Source organism: Populus euphratica, unplaced genomic scaffold (genome assembly GCF_000495115.2).
Source record: "Populus euphratica unplaced genomic scaffold, PopEup_1.0 scaffold8.1, whole genome shotgun sequence".
Classification (NCBI taxonomy): Eukaryota; Viridiplantae; Streptophyta; class Magnoliopsida; order Malpighiales; family Salicaceae; genus Populus; species Populus euphratica.
The window spans coordinates 1,099,721-1,116,499 of record NW_011499855.1 but is presented as its reverse complement, the minus strand read 5'-3'; the positions used below and the strand labels follow the sequence as shown (position 1 = coordinate 1,116,499).

Here is a 16,779-nt window from a genome sequence, read left to right as displayed (position 1 = left end):
TGATTATTCTAAATTTTTATAAAAAATACATGTTTTTACTTGAACTTTAAATCTACTATATAAATCTTTAATTTTTTATCATCGTATCATGCTTCTTGAAAACCTTTTTATTATTACTATTATTATTTATTATTATTACTATTATTATTATTTACCATCCACACCGACTTGAAATTCAAAGATTGACCCCATGATTCCAAACTTTGTGCTTTGTTCGAGTATGATAGCTATATATGATAACAGGTTCCTTTTTTTTTTCAGAAAAAAGGAACATTAAAAGAAAAAGAAAGAGGGTAGATCATTTTAAATGACACGTAGTGAAATTAATCCGTTAATTGGAATGGGAAAGCATAAGTTCAACGCGATAACGAGGTTAGTAAAACACAAAAGGTTGCTTTTTTACATGGAATTTCTTTCCACTTTTAGAAATGCCATTTCAAGATTATAGAAAAAAATACAATTATTTATTCCAATTTAGTCGAGCTTAATTATGCTAAATGAAAGCTAAAAATGCAAGAAGTAGAAAAAGGGCCTCCCGATCTTTAAAAAAAAAATAAAAAAATACTAAAAGATATTAGATAAAATTCACTTTTCAAACCCCTTCGAATACACGCTGAAACGCAATGTGAATGCAGTCTCTGAACTTGATATCTTAACCACCAAGGTCCAAGAGCATAGCACCGCATGCCTAATACACGCTCCTCCATGCAGCGCGTGGGACAAGAATTGTTCGTTCCTGTCACTGTAATCTATGTGCCTCCATTTTCTTTATCTTTTCCCTCCTGCTCAGGGCTTTGTCTGCTCAAACTTCCTCTCTAGTGAAAAGCATCTTGGGGCCCTCCATGCACTATCTTTTTCCCAATGGTTAATTTCCTAATCACTTGTTATTTAAAAAAGGAAAATGATCAGTCAATAACAGTATCACTAGGATTAACAATTAAGAATCTATTATCATTGTCAAGGACTCGAGTTCATCACTGTAAACAACATTATCATTTCACTTTGATTATCCAACTGTAAAGCAATTTACAACATTGGATACAGTTTGCAGCAAAAACTGCAAAAAATAATAAAAATGAATCCAAGGATTCAACACTATCCCCACTCCAAGAAGAAAAGGAAAAGAATATCCCATCTAACACATTTTCTTTCCTCACCAAATCTTGAGATCAAACTAGCTTGCTAACACTTCAAACCCCGAATTCTAAACTACCGAACCATGCCTTCAAGACCCTTGTCTCCAAGTTTTGACCATCCTAGACCCAGTTTCTTAACCAAAACCAGGATCTTGTTTTTGACACTCACAATCTCAGCCTCTGTGATTTTGATTCTTACCATTCTTTACTTTGTTTACCATCTCTGGTGCACCCTTGTCAACCGTTCAAGAACCATCCCTTTTGACTCCAGTGCTCCCTTAAAGCTTCAAAGATTTTCATACAAGGAGTTAAAGATTGCCACTAATGATTTTGATGATGCGAATATTATTGGCAAGGGTGGTTCTGCTACAGTCTTTAGAGGCATTGCAAGGGATGGCAAGTTATATGCTATTAAGAGACTCGATGCTCTTTCTTTACAATCAGAGAGAGAGTTTCAGAATGAGTTGCAGATTCTCGGTGGTTTAAGATCACCTTTCTTGGTTATTCTTTTGGGGTACTGTGTTGAAAAGAACAAGCGCTTACTTGTTTACGAGTATGTGCCAAATAAAAGTTTGCAAGAATTGCTTTTTGGGGATGGTCATTTGAGTCTGTGCTGGGAGAGAAGGTTTAATATCATTCTTGATGTTGCAAAAGCACTTGAGTTTTTGCACCTTGGATGTGACCCACCAGTGATTCATGGGGATGTTAAGCCAAGCAATGTTTTGCTTGATTTTGATATGAGAGCAAAGATTTCAGATTTTGGGTTATCAAGGATTAAGGTGGAGGGGGAGTTTGGAGTGGATTTGTTTAGTCTAATAATTGTTGAGGATCAAGAGCGAAGGAAGAGTCAAGAGCTTTCAGGGAATTTGACTCCAGAAACACCAGCGATTGGTACCCCCGTAGAGAGTTGTCATGAGGTAGACTTTGCTCTTGCTTTACAAGCTTCTTCTTCGTCAAAAAACAGTAGAACATGTTATAATGTTAAGGCTTTGAACTTGAATTCTTTGAATTATAACGCCAGTATTGCGGGTGAGAGTGATGTCAAGGTAGGGAATGGGAAGGGGAAGGAGGTTTCAAGTGTTGATATTGGTGGGGATGATTGGAATTGTAGATTTGTGCCGTATGATGATGAGTTTTGTAGTAATGATCATAGTAAGGAGTTGAATTGTAATAGCTTCTCTGTTGTTGACGATTCAGCTAGTAGTAAACAATGGGGAAAGGATTGGTGGTGGAGACAGGATGGGAGTGGTGAATTGTGCAGTAAAGATTATGTTATGGAGTGGATAGGGAGCCAAATTTGCCCATCAACAAATCCGGACTGGGAAGATGAAAAGAAAAGTACTCCTGAAAGAACAGAAATGCGTCGTTCTGTCGCATTAGATAAATTAGTTGATGCAAATGAACCTCCACGATTAAAAGATTTCAAGTTTGAAAATCTTGTTAGAGGATTCGAGAAGAAAGAATCTAGAGGCAGGAAAAACCGTCGGAAGAAAAATAGGAAGATGCAAGAGTGGTGGAAAGAAGAGCACTTGGATGAGATTAACAAGAAGGGTAGTAAGCTGAAGAATCTTGAAACAAAGTGGAGAAAAGGGTTTAAAATCCCACATTTTGATCTCGGTCGCAGGTTTCGTTTTCACAGGCGAAAGAAATTGGGGATGGAAGAAAAAGAACGTGCAATCTGCTGGAAGTGATATGTGGAGCGGGGATCTTTTTAGTCGTGAGTTAAGCAGCACAACAAGCATGAGAGGCACTCTATGTTATGTTGCGCCAGAATATGGTGGGTGTGGATACTTGATGGAGAAGGCCGATATATACAGCTTAGGGGTTCTAATCCTCGTGATTGTCTCCGGTAGGAGGCCATTACATGTTCTTGCTTCACCAATGAAGCTTGAAAAGGCAAATTTAATAAGTTGGTGCAGGCAGTTAGCTCAAACTGGGAACATCTTAGAACTTGTAGATGAGAGAATGAAGGATGAACACAATAAGGAGCAGGCAAGCTTGTGTATAAACTTGGCGCTGACATGCTTGCAGAGGATGCCTGAATTGAGGCCAGATATTGGAGAGATAGTTAAGATTCTGAAAGGGGAGATGGATCTACCGCATCTTCCTTTCGAATTTTCTCCCTCTCCACCTTCCAAATTGTTTAGTAGGTCAAGGAGAAAACAAAAATCTAATGCAGAGTAGGTTCAGTACATATTCTTTGTTTTCTTCCATTGATCATGTTTTTACCGAGTGGTACATAGGATTGGAGCTGTAATCTGATAACACATTATGGATGTGAAGGTATTTTCTTAATTCGAGTCTACAATGCTATATGTACATCAGATGAATGGATTTTGCTTTCCTTGTCTCTAATTGGATATGCAAATGTTTCGGGCTCAGGTTAATGTTTCTATCTTTCTTAGGCATCATATGTACATCAGATCTGGTAACACATTGTGTTCTTAGTAGCTGATCAATCTAGTTCGAGCATTTAACCACCATTTTTTTTTTCTTTTCTTGTCTCCATGAGCCTTTGAAAGCTGCATGTTTTGGCTGGTCATCTTGCGTGTAATAATTAAAGGGTAAGAAATTATGCCTGAAACAAACAAATCTGGTAGCTACGTTGCTTACCTGTTTTTCATACAGGGAAAACTAAAGCAAGAACAAGAAGGGACCATTTTGAAGACCCAGCTTGAATGCGCTTGTGCATTAGTGGATATCATCTGCCTTTGAAGCACATAATTATGAGTGTTGGTCCACAACAAAATATGATTATAACCAAGGGAAATCAGGTTCACCATCCCTTGATCTCTGTGGCAGCTACTAGAGATGATTGCTCCTTTAATTTCGGTGGTCTTTGTTGACTCGTGAGGAGCCAGACATGTCATGATCATGGATTAATAAAGCTAAGAAATCATCAACTTTTGCTTGCTGTGTTATTGCTGTTTTGTTCCTTTTAAGAGGGAAAAAGCTCGGTTCCATGACAAGGGCATATCACATGGCCTGCAGCCTGCTGCTATATGAGGTGGAGGAATACAAGGCCAGTAAAGTAGTTCATGTAATAAAAGAACAAGGCCAGTGAAGTAGTTCACGCAATGAAAGAAAACACAAGGAAATCTCCAATACGATATCGTATTGTTCCGTCTCATCCCTTCTCACAACAACAGTTTGTTCACCATGTTGCTCTCCATTTGGAATCTAACGCAACGAATAATATGGATAAGGTTTTTTAATCCTTAAAATCTCAGAGCTCTCAACTGCAAAAAAAAATAAAAAAAAAATTGCATGAACTCTAGTTAAAATATTAAATTATTATAGAATGGATTTAAATTTTTGGCTGAGTTAATCATAAATTGTATAATTTTTAAATATATAATTGAAGAACAACTAAAAAAAAGAGGGAGCATTGTAAACTGGTATGAATAGTAAAATTAATAATCAAAATTGAAAGCCCAATATTCTTTGTTGCTAAATGAGTTTGGTTGAACTCAGCCCATTATAACATGTGCTTTTTTATCCTCCTTCCTTTCCTTAGGCGTTAAGAGATTCATATATTAAAAAAAATGGCAAAACCCTATGAACATTGACTTTGTTGCAATTATCATTGAATACCTATAAACTGAAAGGAATTTGATGCTTGGACCAGACTCAATCGGGTTTCAGGTATTCATTTGATACTAAAATAATAAAAGTAGGGAAATTTTCTGTTGGGTCCAGGATTCATTCTTGGATTTGGTATGAATAAATGATCCTTCAATGTTGTATTATTCAATTATCAAACATCAATCAATTTGAGAGTTTAGATGTTGTTGTTCATAATATTGATCTAATTTGATATTATTGAGATGGAATTCATATTGTCTTTGTCATTCGATCCAATAGCCTTCCGTCAGATATGAACATATTTGATAAAAGTTTTCATGTTATATAATCCATCCCTGCCAGGTTTAAAAGCAAACATCATAGCAGACTTGGCTTTCCTGCACTTTGTGCATCAATGGAGGGGGAAAACAAACAGAAGAGAAATAATGCCTGTTGCAAGCCTAACAAACACGCAAACAACTTTTTATTCCATAATTAAGTAAACTTTGTCAGCATATATCCAAATCATGATGGTATGGAAGATACTTTCAGAAAATTGCCAAGAAAGGCAGAAACCAGTAAGTCACAATCAACAATTCAAGCTGTGGGAACTACCCAGATCAGCTTGGCTTAACAAAAATATTCAACGGATTTTTTTTTAAAAAAATTACAAAGAAGTTATGTGCTTATTTGTTTAATTATGAATTTTAAACCCGACTTGGAGATCGATCGAGCAAGTCTTAAGTCACATGTTAGGTGAATTGGCCAGGATTACCTTGAAAACTAATTTTTTTATTTTACAAATATATAAAAATGATATTATTTTGGTCAAAATTTTACAAAAAAAAAAAATTTTAAATGAGTTTTTTTAAAAAATAAAAATTAACGAAAGAAATTGAATTATTATTCTTTTGATCATGGTTTTTAGATCCAACCTGGGGGTTGACCCCAAACAACTCTTGGTTCATAGGTTGAATAAGTTAACCAGGATTATCCGGATCAACTAATTTTTTTATTCAACAGGAATATCAAAATTATATTTTTTATAAAGATTTAACAAATAAAATCAACAAGTTTTGAAAAAATTTAACAAAAAAGTTTAGTCCCCATTCTTTTTATTGTGATTTTTAATTATTTTTTTTTATTTTATCCATTAACATTTTGTTTATTGAGAATTTGCTTCATGAATTTTTCATGTTTGTCTTCTATAATATTAAATCAGTTTTATAACCGAGATTACAAGTTTAGAAAGTTAATTATAGTGGACTTTTATTTTTTTAGCATATATTTTTTTAAAATTTTATTTTTTAATATTTAGTTGGTTATATATTAGTCTTTTTTATTTTTTTAAAAAAATTATCTTAATCCCATATCCTAAATTATTATAAAATATATATATACATAAAGAGTCAACATGGAACTAACCCGTAGGGTCAAAATGTAGTTGAGTTGGAAAGTGAGAAGGTGGATTTTGTTTCGTATTTGTGACAAACGGTTAAGGTACAGGGAAAACGGGTTCTCAATTAAGAGTCTTGGATCGACCATGTGTGTGTGTGTGTGTGTGTGTATATATATATAAGGGATTCTTTAGCGTTGCAGTTTTATATAACGACTTTCTCAAAAAAACAATATAGTAGTTAAACTGCACAAATAATGCTGTGGCTTCCTCTTACTAGGAAAAATTAAAACAATTGTTTTCTTCTCCTTTTTTTTTATTAATTAAGATTACATTATTCAACTTAACCCATATTTTAACAAATTCTATGATATCATCTTTTTGTTTTTTTGTTAATAGTGTAGTCAAATGTCTTTATTTAAAATATCTTGATTCAACTTCAATGCACTAAACTAGAATATCTTGATTCAACTAAACTTCATCTTCAGGCTCTCAATCAATCTTTACACAACTCTTGTCATCTGGTTGTAGGAGTTATTGGTGGTATTCAGGGATGTTCGAGAGTCTAATTATAATTGTTTTTTATTTAAAAATATATTAAAATAATTTTTTTAAATTATTTTAATATTAATATATTAAAAAATATTATTTTAAAATAAAATATAATTTTAAAATACAAAACCAAATAGGATTAGATTTCAAACTTGAGAAAGGGGGGGATCAAATCCTAGATCCAAGGTTTATTTAACTGATTTGTAGGGAGACCACGCCTTGGAGTTGGTGTAGTTAAATATCACTTTAGTGCAGAACGGATTCAATTATATAATTTTTTATGCTGACTAATTTTCAAAGATAAAGCCAATCAATTGCCAAACCAATATCATAAGAGCGTTATCTTTCCATTACAATATGACTTATCGTCTGCATAAAAGCTGCAGGCGGCCGGGACTATTACAAGATCATCATTCTTTTTTATTATTGTTATTTATTTATTTATTTACTTGCTTAATTTTGTTTACGAGGAAGAACATGGTGATTACCTACCACTAGAAAAAATCCAGAAGACAAAATAAAAGGTGTTTGGAATTATATTTTTTATTTATCATAATCAATATATATATATATATATATATGAAAGGTCTCGATCAATTCAAAGGCCGATGCTTTCTGAACCCATTTGAGAAAACATGAATTCAAAGAAGTAATTAAAAGAGATTTAATTTTCTGAGTAATTTGGATTATAGAAAATTACCTCCAAGTCTCCCTGGATACTAGGGTTCGATGAAAATCAAATGATCCATGGCCGTCGTCAATTTTCCGATTGACCATTATTTTTCATATTATCATTATAGCCACCAAAGAAGCAATCCCATTCGGAGTTCGCAAGCTGAAAACTATATATCATCGGTGATGGCTGATCACTTGGATTCATAGCTGATGTAACTGCTGACGCTTTTGTACCAAGAACAAGAATTTTAAAAGACGAAGAAGCTGGGAAAATAAAAGGGGCATCATGACATGATCAAAGGTCATCATTGGCACGCTAGGTGCCATGGATTGAATTGAATTGAATTGAATTGAATTGTTTCATCCAGATTAATTTGCAATAATGTTGTTGAGTCCTGATCATGGCATGATAAAAAGTCGAGATGATAACCATCTAGGTGGTGGCCAAGTGGTAAGGATTTGGGATCAAGAGGTTTGCTCCCCCTGTGATCTCAGGTTCGAATCTTTGGTTACTCATATGATGGTCACTGGAGGCTTACATGGTCGTTAACTTCAGGGCCCGTGGGATTAGTCGTGGTGCGCGCAAGCTGGCCCGGACACCCACGTTAATCTAAAAAAAAAAAAAAAAGTCAAGATGATGAAATGAATTGTCTAATCCAGATCAACTTGCAATAATATTGTTTTAATATTTTTTATCCATCACAAGAATAAAAAATAAAAACCCACACCGTGGATTGGATGTGTTGCTATATTTGTTCGTCTTATCTCTATAACAACTTGAAATAGACCCTAATATTTGTTTATTTTAAGATAGTTTTCTTTAAAAATAAATAAATATTAGTTTATTTATTTATTTTAAATTTTAAAATAATTCAATAAAATTTCCTTAATAATATATATTTTTTTAAATCACAAATAATACATACGATTTTAGAATCTCAAATGCAGCCGCGAGGGATCGTGCAATTGATCATCGTACGCTGTCTGGTCAACTTTGCTCGGAGTCAATGCGATGATCTCACTGATATTGTCACCACACCGCATGCTCTCGACCAACAGAGATGATGGCATCAATGACGGTGTCCTTAAGGAACGGTGTTTACACAATGAAGTGTTATGCGCTGGCAAGGCACAGATATAAAAGATAATAATAATAATAATAATAATAATAATCGTTGCTTATAAACTGAAAATTCCAATAAAGTCAAAGTCAAATATTTTTTTTCTTTTTTTGGAAGGAGTATAAGTTACAAGGAGGAGAAGAAGAAGCCGACAGGCAGGCTTTTTATTTGTGGTGTGGGTATAATTATTTTATAAAATATATTTTTTAATTTTTAAAAGTTTAATTTTGACATCATTCTATCAAAATAATTTAAAATAATAAAAAAATTCATCTAAAGTAAAAACATTCAAAAATCTTGAAAAGTGTTTTTTAAGCATAAAACCTAACACACTCTAATGCTTTTTTAAAAATATATTTGTTGTGAAAAGCAATTGATATTTTTTAAGTATTTTTGAATAATTTTAATATTTTTATATTAAAAATTAAAAAAAAAACTCAAGCCTTTCCTAAATTTGTTTAGGACTGTGGTAACTTCTATCTTTAGATGCATTTTAAAAGTATATTTACTTTAAAAAGAATTAAATTAATATTTTTTTAGTATTTTTTTAATAATTTTAATATTCTAATATTAAAAATAAAAAAATTATCTTAATATATTTTTAAATAAAAAATATTTTTTTTAAAAAAAAAACACGTGTTTTCAACCCATCAAATCCACAACTTTTTACAGATGCGGTTATTTCAAGAACAGTAACCGGGTACCAAGTATGACCTATTTGACTTTGAAACTTGGATATAGATGCATGCTATTTATTGGACAATTTCTTTTTTTGTGGGTAACTCTCTTCAATTTTCCTTTTATATACATGTATATAAAACGAGATAAGATTACTACTTGTTGGGGAAAACACGCAGATTTTCTTAAGAATCTATCCACTGAATGACAGAGCAATTATGGAGTCAAGATTACTATACATGAGCTGCCAATATCATTGGAGTGTATAATTCGTGTTGAGCTCAAAAAATTGATGCTTGTAGATTCTAGTGAAGGTTCGTAAAAATTTTATTTATTTTTATTTAAATTGTAGGTATAACAAAAATTTTAAAAAAATTATTTTAATATATTTTAAAAAAACTTGAAAAAAACCACCACTTATGACAATTTCGGACAGGCGGGCAATAATGTGGAAAGCAATAGTGTTAATATGAGTATAAATAAAGGCAACTCCTCGCATTCAGTGTTTCAAGGAACTCCCCTTCTCATTTTGTGCGCCTTTTCAACTCAGTACCACACAAGAAGTCTCATTAGTAGTTTTCTTTGTAACGAGTTTTAGAAAGAGACACCAAAAGAACTGTAGTTAATTTAGGCTCCAAGAAGCACTTCTGATCTTTCAGCAATGGAAGGTGCAGATGATATTTATAGAGCATGTAGTTTACAACGAGGTGGCTCCTCTTTATGGACAAACAATGTTTCAGATGCATTCTCAAAATCTTCAAGAGATGAAGATGATGAAGAAGCTCTAAAATGGGCTGCTATTGAGAGACTACCTACTTTCAATCGTTTACAAAAAGGTTTGTTGGCTACATCAAAAGGTGCCAATGAAATCTACATTCAAAATCTTGGGATTCATGAAAGAAAGGGATTGCTCGAGAGGTTGATCGATGTTTCTGAAGAAGATAATGAGAAGTTCTTGAAAAAACTCAAGAGCCGCATTGAAAGGTAAGCTTTTGGCTGTACATATGTTTTCCAAAGTCAAAAGCACCATTAGTTACAGAAGGGCATGGGAACCCCGTTTTGGCTTCATAATGTTCTTGATATATTACCAGTAATAATTTTTTTACTGTTTCTTGATATTTTAGAGTTGGAATTGATCTCCCCACAATTGAAGTTCGATTCGAGCATCTAAATATTAAAGCAGAAGCTCATGAAGGAAGCAGAGCATTGCCATCGATGATTAACTTCTGCGTTGATTTTGCAGAGGTAGGCTTCTGCAGAAGTTGGTCATGTGTTTAGTTTCAATTAAATCATTCTTGTACCTCACATTTTTCTTTCAACTTTGAAGGGTTTCTTCAACTATCTTCACATCATTCCGAGTAAAAAGAAACAAGTTTCCATCCTTGAGGATGTTAGTGGAATCATCAAACCATCAAGGTGAGACAAGCTAGAATTGAAACCGATATTGTATAGAGTTTATTAGTTCTAAATTTAGAAATTTTCTCATTATTTACTCTGACATACTGGTTGCAGAATGACATTACTTTTGGGTCCTCCAAGTTCTGGAAAGACAACTCTTTTGTTGGCTTTGGCCGGAAAGCTTGATCCTAATCTGAAGGTGGTGATTGATGATTTTTTTTATTTACATCTTTCGTAGGTGAATGTTTTCCCTTGTGTCTCTTCCTCATCCTCTCATTTTCGGGATAATTTTTCTTATGCAGTTCTCCGGTAGGGTGACATACAACGGTCATGGGATGAATGAGTTTGTACCCCAGAGATCAGCTGCCTATATAAGTCAATATGATACCCATTTAGGAGAAATGACTGTAAGGGAAACTTTGGCCTTTGCTGCAAGATGCCAAGGGGTTGGACATCGTTATGGTTAGTTTAATAACTAATTTCCCTTCCCTTCTTTTGATATCAACTTCATAATATGCCATGGAGATTGATACCCTTGTCTTTGTATGAAGACTGATCATTTGAGTTCCTCGCAATCTGCAGAGATGTTAGCAGAGTTATCAAGAAGAGAGAAAGAAGCAAGCATCAAGCCTGATCCTGATATTGATGTCTTCATGAAGGTGAGAGAAGCTATCATAATGAGCAATAGTTAAGTATGGTGTAAAGTACAAAAAAAATACTCTCTTCCGAGAAAAACGAGCCTCACGCCACTATTGAAATGGTTTTGCAAGGAATCTTGAGACTAAACCATGAACATGGCATTTTTTTTAGTCAAGTGCCATCGCAGCACTGTAAGAAAATTGCCATTGACAGTAAGTTGTGTTTCAAGGCAATTGATTTTGGTTTTCTGTGTCTTCTGTGGTGTAGGCTATAGCAACAGAAGGTCAGAAGACAAGTGTGATGACAGATTATATTATAAAGGTAATAGCACAATGCACCTCAGTTCAATAGACATTCTGCAAGTTAATACAAACCATTTCAAAGCATTAATGCCTTCTTTTAATAAATTCACAGATTTTAGGACTAGAAGTCTGTGCAGATATTATAGTAGGAAGTGAAATGGTAAGGGGGATCTCTGGAGGACAAAGGAAGCGTGTTACAACTGGTAAGAACCATCTTTAATCCTTTTTCAATTCCAAAATATCATTTTGATTTCCATTAGCCATCTCATCAATTTAAGTTATTGAAACTCTCCAATGATCAAATTGTAGGTGAGATGCTGGTTGGGCCAGCAAAGGCTTTGTTTATGGACGAGATTTCAACTGGTTTGGACAGCTCAACAACTTTCCAGATCGTGAATTCCTTGAAACATACCATTCACATTCTCAATGGAACTGCTGTCATTTCACTCCTCCAGCCAGCACCAGAGACATACGATCTCTTTGATGACATTATTCTCCTATCTGATGGCCAGATAGTGTACCAGGGTCCCCGCGAACATGTGCTTCAATTCTTTGAATCTATGGGCTTCAAGTGTCCCGAAAGAAAAGGAGTGGCTGATTTCTTGCAAGAAGTAAGAAATGAAACGGTGGTCTTGTGCGTCTCGTTTATTATGCCAGTACATAAATGGATATTACTTCAGCGTTGCATTTAGTTGAGGAGGATGTCATTAACAGATGATGAAAAATAACTCATTGCAGATAACATCAAGGAAAGATCAGCAGCAGTATTGGATGCATAAAGATAAGCCTTACAGTTTTGTCACGGTTAAGGAATTTGCTGAAGCTTTTCAGTCTTTCCACGTCGGATGTAGAATTGGAGATGCGCTTTCAACTCCATTTGAAAAGTCCCAGAGTCATCCGGCTGCTTTGAAAACTAGAAAGTATGGCGTTGGAAAAATGGAGCTGCTTAAGGCTTGCTTCTCAAGAGAATGGCTTCTCATGAAAAGGAACTCATTTGTCTACTTCTTCAAGCTCGCTCAAGTGAGTTCTGTCTGCTGACTTTCTTCTGGTTTTTTCTTCAAAAAGGTTGTCCGTTCGATTGTGATTTTTTTATTTTTTGTTCTCACTTTTTCTTCCCATACCAGCTTACAATGATGTCAATAATTGCGATGACACTCTTTTTTCGGACTGAAATGCACAAGAACTCAGTATCTGAGGGAGGAGTTTATTCGGGTGCCTTGTTCTACTCCTTGGCTTTGATGATGTTTATCGGTATGCCAGAGATTTCCATGACCATAGGAAGCCTTCCTGTGTTTTACAAGCAAAGGGACCTCCTATTCTATCCTTCATGGGCATTTTCTCTTCCCTCATGGATCCTTAGAATTCCTGTCACACTCATACAGACCACTATTTGGGTGGCCCTCACATATTATGTAATCGGATATGATCCTAATGTTGGAAGGTAACACAAGTTATAAACAGAAGGAAAAAAATCTAGACACATTTTCTAATAACTTATAAAGAAATTTATTCTGTTTCAGCTGATGCAAACTGCTGTATCTTTTCTGCAGGTTGTTCAAACAGTATCTTCTGCTTGTTGCTGTGAGCCAGATGGCTTCTGCATTATTCCGTTTTATTGGTGGACTAGGAAGAAGCATGATTGTTGCTAACACCTTTGGGTCATTTGCACTGCTCGTACTATTCGCATTGGGTGGCTTTGTCTTGTCTCACGGTATGGTAACTTACTTTGGTTGTCTTGGAGTTTAATCTATTTATCAACATTAGTCCTTCTAATTATAATGTGCTAAATATTTCCTGTTCAATGCCACAGGTGAGATAAAGAAATGGTGGATATGGGGTTACTGGATTTCACCATTGATGTATGGACAGAATGCAATTGTAGTTAATGAGTTCCTTGGGAAGAGCTGGAGTCATGTAAATCACTGAACTAGCCATTTCTATATTCATGAATTAATATCTGAACAATCAACTGATAATGTACTTTTATTCTGAAGGTTCTCCCAAACTCAGTCGAACCACTGGGAATCGAAGTTCTGAAATCGCGTGGATTCGTTACGAATGCATATTGGTATTGGATAGGAGTAGGTGCATTGGGGGGATTCACAATACTATTCAACGTTTGCTACACTCTGGCTCTTGCTTTCCTGAACCGTGGGTACCTTTACCCTATCCAGTTCATTGTTTCTTTTCAAGTATATACTAAGTGAGGCTAATGTTTTTATGTACTGCAAATAATATTGTGCAGCATTTCGGAAGTCTCAGGTTGTTATATCCAAGGATTCTGAAAGCATTAAACCAGGAGTAACTGGAGGAGCTATTCAATTATCGAAACATGGAAGTAGGCACCAAAATGATACAGGTAATAACTGAACTAATATGTGTTTTCTGGTAAGGAAATTTGTTCAATGTTTTCTTGCTGCTAATTGAATTTTAACAACAACCAGAGATCATCTCTGAGGCTAACAATCAGAAGCAAAAAGGAATGATTCTACCATTTGAACCTTTTTCCATCACCTTTGATGAGATCAAGTACTCGGTTGACATGCCACAAGTAAGATTAGTTCGGTGACACAGAGACAAATTGATTTTTGGAAATACTGTCCTGAAGCAAGTCTAATCTTATTTCCAATCTGCACTTTGCAGGAAATGAAAAATCAGGGCATTCTTGAAGATAAATTGGAGCTTTTGAAGGGAGTGAGCGGTGCTTTTAGGCCAGGTGTTCTCACAGCCCTAATGGGTGTCAGCGGTGCTGGTAAAACCACTCTGATGGATGTTCTGGCTGGTAGGAAAACTGGGGGATATATTGAAGGAAACATCACAATTTCTGGCCATCCCAAGAAACAAGAAACTTTTGCTAGAATTTCAGGGTATTGCGAGCAAAATGACATCCATTCTCCACACGTTACAGTTTATGAATCCCTGCTCTACTCAGGCTGGCTTCGTCTACCTCTTGAAGTGGATGCTGAAACCAGAAATGTAGGCTTTCCATTACTCATATCTGTGCTAGGCTTCTATGTTTCATGTTTCTCCTAAAGAGATTTTGTGGTCATTAGTTTGAGATAACAACAGCTCCATGGACTAGAATTTAGATATCCATTACACGAAACCTTGAAAAGCTGTGTTAATTTCTTCGATCAAAATTGCTTTGCAGATGTTCATCGAGGAAGTCATGGAGCTTGTGGAACTGAATCCATTGAGGCAAGCATTAGTTGGACTGCCTGGTGTAAGTGGCCTGTCTACTGAGCAAAGGAAGCGGCTGACCATTGCAGTTGAGCTGGTGGCGAACCCTTCTATTATATTTATGGACGAGCCTACTTCAGGTTTGGATGCAAGAGCTGCAGCAATTGTTATGAGAACGGTTAGGAACACTGTGGACACAGGAAGAACAGTTGTGTGCACCATCCATCAGCCAAGCATCGACATATTTGAATCTTTTGATGAGGTTAGAAATGTTAGCAGGACATTAGAGTTGCTCCTTTGTTGTCAATTCTTCTCCACATAACAGTGACACACTTGACATGACATTGCAGCTATTTCTAATGAAGCGCGGAGGACAAGAGATATATGTTGGGCCATTGGGTCGACATTCTAGCCAGTTGATCAAGTATTTTGAGGTGAGAAATGATGGTTTACGAAATAATACAAGCGCTACATATATATATATACTTGAATCTTCATCCATATTACCTTCTTGCTAATTTACACAAATTTCTTTGTCTAGGGAATTGAGGGAGTTGAGAAGATTAGAGATGGTTATAACCCAGCAACTTGGATGTTAGATGTTACCTCTTTAGGACATGAAGCAGCATTGGGGATAGATTTTGCTTCTATATATAAAAATTCAGAGCTATACAGGTAAATTCACTTCTTAGCTCCTTCGGTACCACGTAAAACAGAAAATCATGCATTACCATACCAATGTCTTTGACTCTTAAATTAGCAATTAAATTTCTCTGATATGTGGCCGTATCTTTCAGGAGAAACAAAGCACGTATTCAGGAATTAAGCACCCCTGCTCCTGGTTCAAAGGACCTCTTCTTTCCTACACAGTACTCGCAGTCGTTTTTGGTCCAATGCTTGGCTTGTTTATGGAAGCAACATTGGTCATATTGGCGTAATCCTTCCTATACTGCCGTAAGACTTCTCTTTACAATCGCCATAGCCTTGATTTTTGGTTCAATGTTCTGGAACCTCGGCTCGAAAACGTAAGTTACATCTTCATTCCAGCTAAGCTTCATTCCTGAACATTTGCTACAGGGCTACTTAGAACGATACAAAAGTCCAGACTCTTCCAAGTTTGTCTGCCTTCTAAATTAGTTCTTGTCTTAAATTACAGGAAAAAGAAACAAGATCTTTTTAATGCCATGGGTTCCATGTATGCTGCAATTATCTTCCTCGGAATCCAAAATTCATCCTCTGTACAGCCAGTTGTGGCTGTTGAAAGAACTGTATTCTACAGGGAGAAAGCTGCTGGAATGTATTCATCCATGCCATATGCATTGGCACAGGTACAAACTTTCCCACAGCACAAATACGAACTTCAATTTTATGAAATCTAAACAGAGACTAAGTTTCTTTCCATTTTTTGTTACAGATCCTGATTGAGCTTCCATATATTTTCACCCAATCTGTGGTATATGGTCTAATAGTCTATGCCATGATTGGATTTGAATGGACTACTGCTAAGTTCTTTTGGTATCTGTTCTTCATGTTCTTCACACTGTTATACTTCACCTTCTATGGCATGATGACTGTTGCTGCAACACCAAACCAACACGTTGCATCCATAGTTTCCTCCGCATTCTATTCAGTGTGGAATCTCTTTTCAGGATTTATAATCCCAAGACCTGTAAGTGATTTCTACTCACAACTTCTCCTTACTGCATTCTAGCAGCACGAGAACTAATTTTTCTTCATCTATATGTCTTCTTTGGCTCTAAACAGCGGATTCCTGTATGGTGGAGATGGTATGCTTGGATATGCCCAGTTTCATGGACTTTGTATGGATTAATTTCTTCACAGTATGGAGATATAAAGGAAAATCTTGATACAGAGGAAACAGTCGAAGATTTTGTCAGGAACCATTTCGGTTTCAAACATGAACTTTTAGGAGTTGCCGCAGCAGCAGTTTTTGGATTTGCCACAGTATTTGGACTCACCTTTATCATGTCCATTAAGTTTTTCAATTTCCAGAGGCGATAAGATATCTGCAAAATTATTTCTAGTTCAGCTATCAAAAGTTCTCTGTATAGTTTTTTGTACTATAGGGTACTATCCCCATTATAATCAGATAAGAATTTAAGAGAAGAAACATGTCC

General features: G+C 35.4%; 2 protein-coding genes across 2 annotated transcripts; both read left to right on the top strand.

Annotated features, from left to right (window-relative positions):
- Nucleotides 1–925: 925 nt before the first annotated feature.
- LOC105122915 (putative receptor-like protein kinase At1g80870) lies at nucleotides 926–3,621 on the top strand. Its single transcript, XM_011022296.1, is given in 2 exon segments — nucleotides 926–2,782; nucleotides 2,784–3,621. Coding segments are annotated over 2 exon segments (2,100 nt in total). The 5' UTR covers nucleotides 926–1,219; the 3' UTR covers nucleotides 3,321–3,621.
- A 6,004-nt stretch (nucleotides 3,622–9,625) lies between these two features.
- Nucleotides 9,626–16,772, top strand: LOC105122914 (pleiotropic drug resistance protein 1-like). Its single transcript, XM_011022295.1, has 24 exons — nucleotides 9,626–10,106; nucleotides 10,247–10,367; nucleotides 10,450–10,538; nucleotides 10,635–10,719; nucleotides 10,823–10,982; nucleotides 11,103–11,179; nucleotides 11,427–11,480; nucleotides 11,574–11,664; nucleotides 11,771–12,072; nucleotides 12,200–12,481; nucleotides 12,586–12,902; nucleotides 13,012–13,172; nucleotides 13,272–13,375; nucleotides 13,456–13,612; nucleotides 13,707–13,820; nucleotides 13,906–14,012; nucleotides 14,105–14,437; nucleotides 14,613–14,903; nucleotides 14,992–15,075; nucleotides 15,183–15,316; nucleotides 15,439–15,666; nucleotides 15,798–15,969; nucleotides 16,056–16,310; nucleotides 16,406–16,772. The coding sequence occupies exons 1-24, from the start codon at nucleotides 9,784–9,786 to the stop codon at nucleotides 16,661–16,663; spliced, it is 4,299 nt and encodes a 1,432-aa protein (XP_011020597.1). The 5' UTR covers nucleotides 9,626–9,783; the 3' UTR covers nucleotides 16,664–16,772.
- The last annotated feature ends 7 nt before the right edge of the window (nucleotides 16,773–16,779 follow it).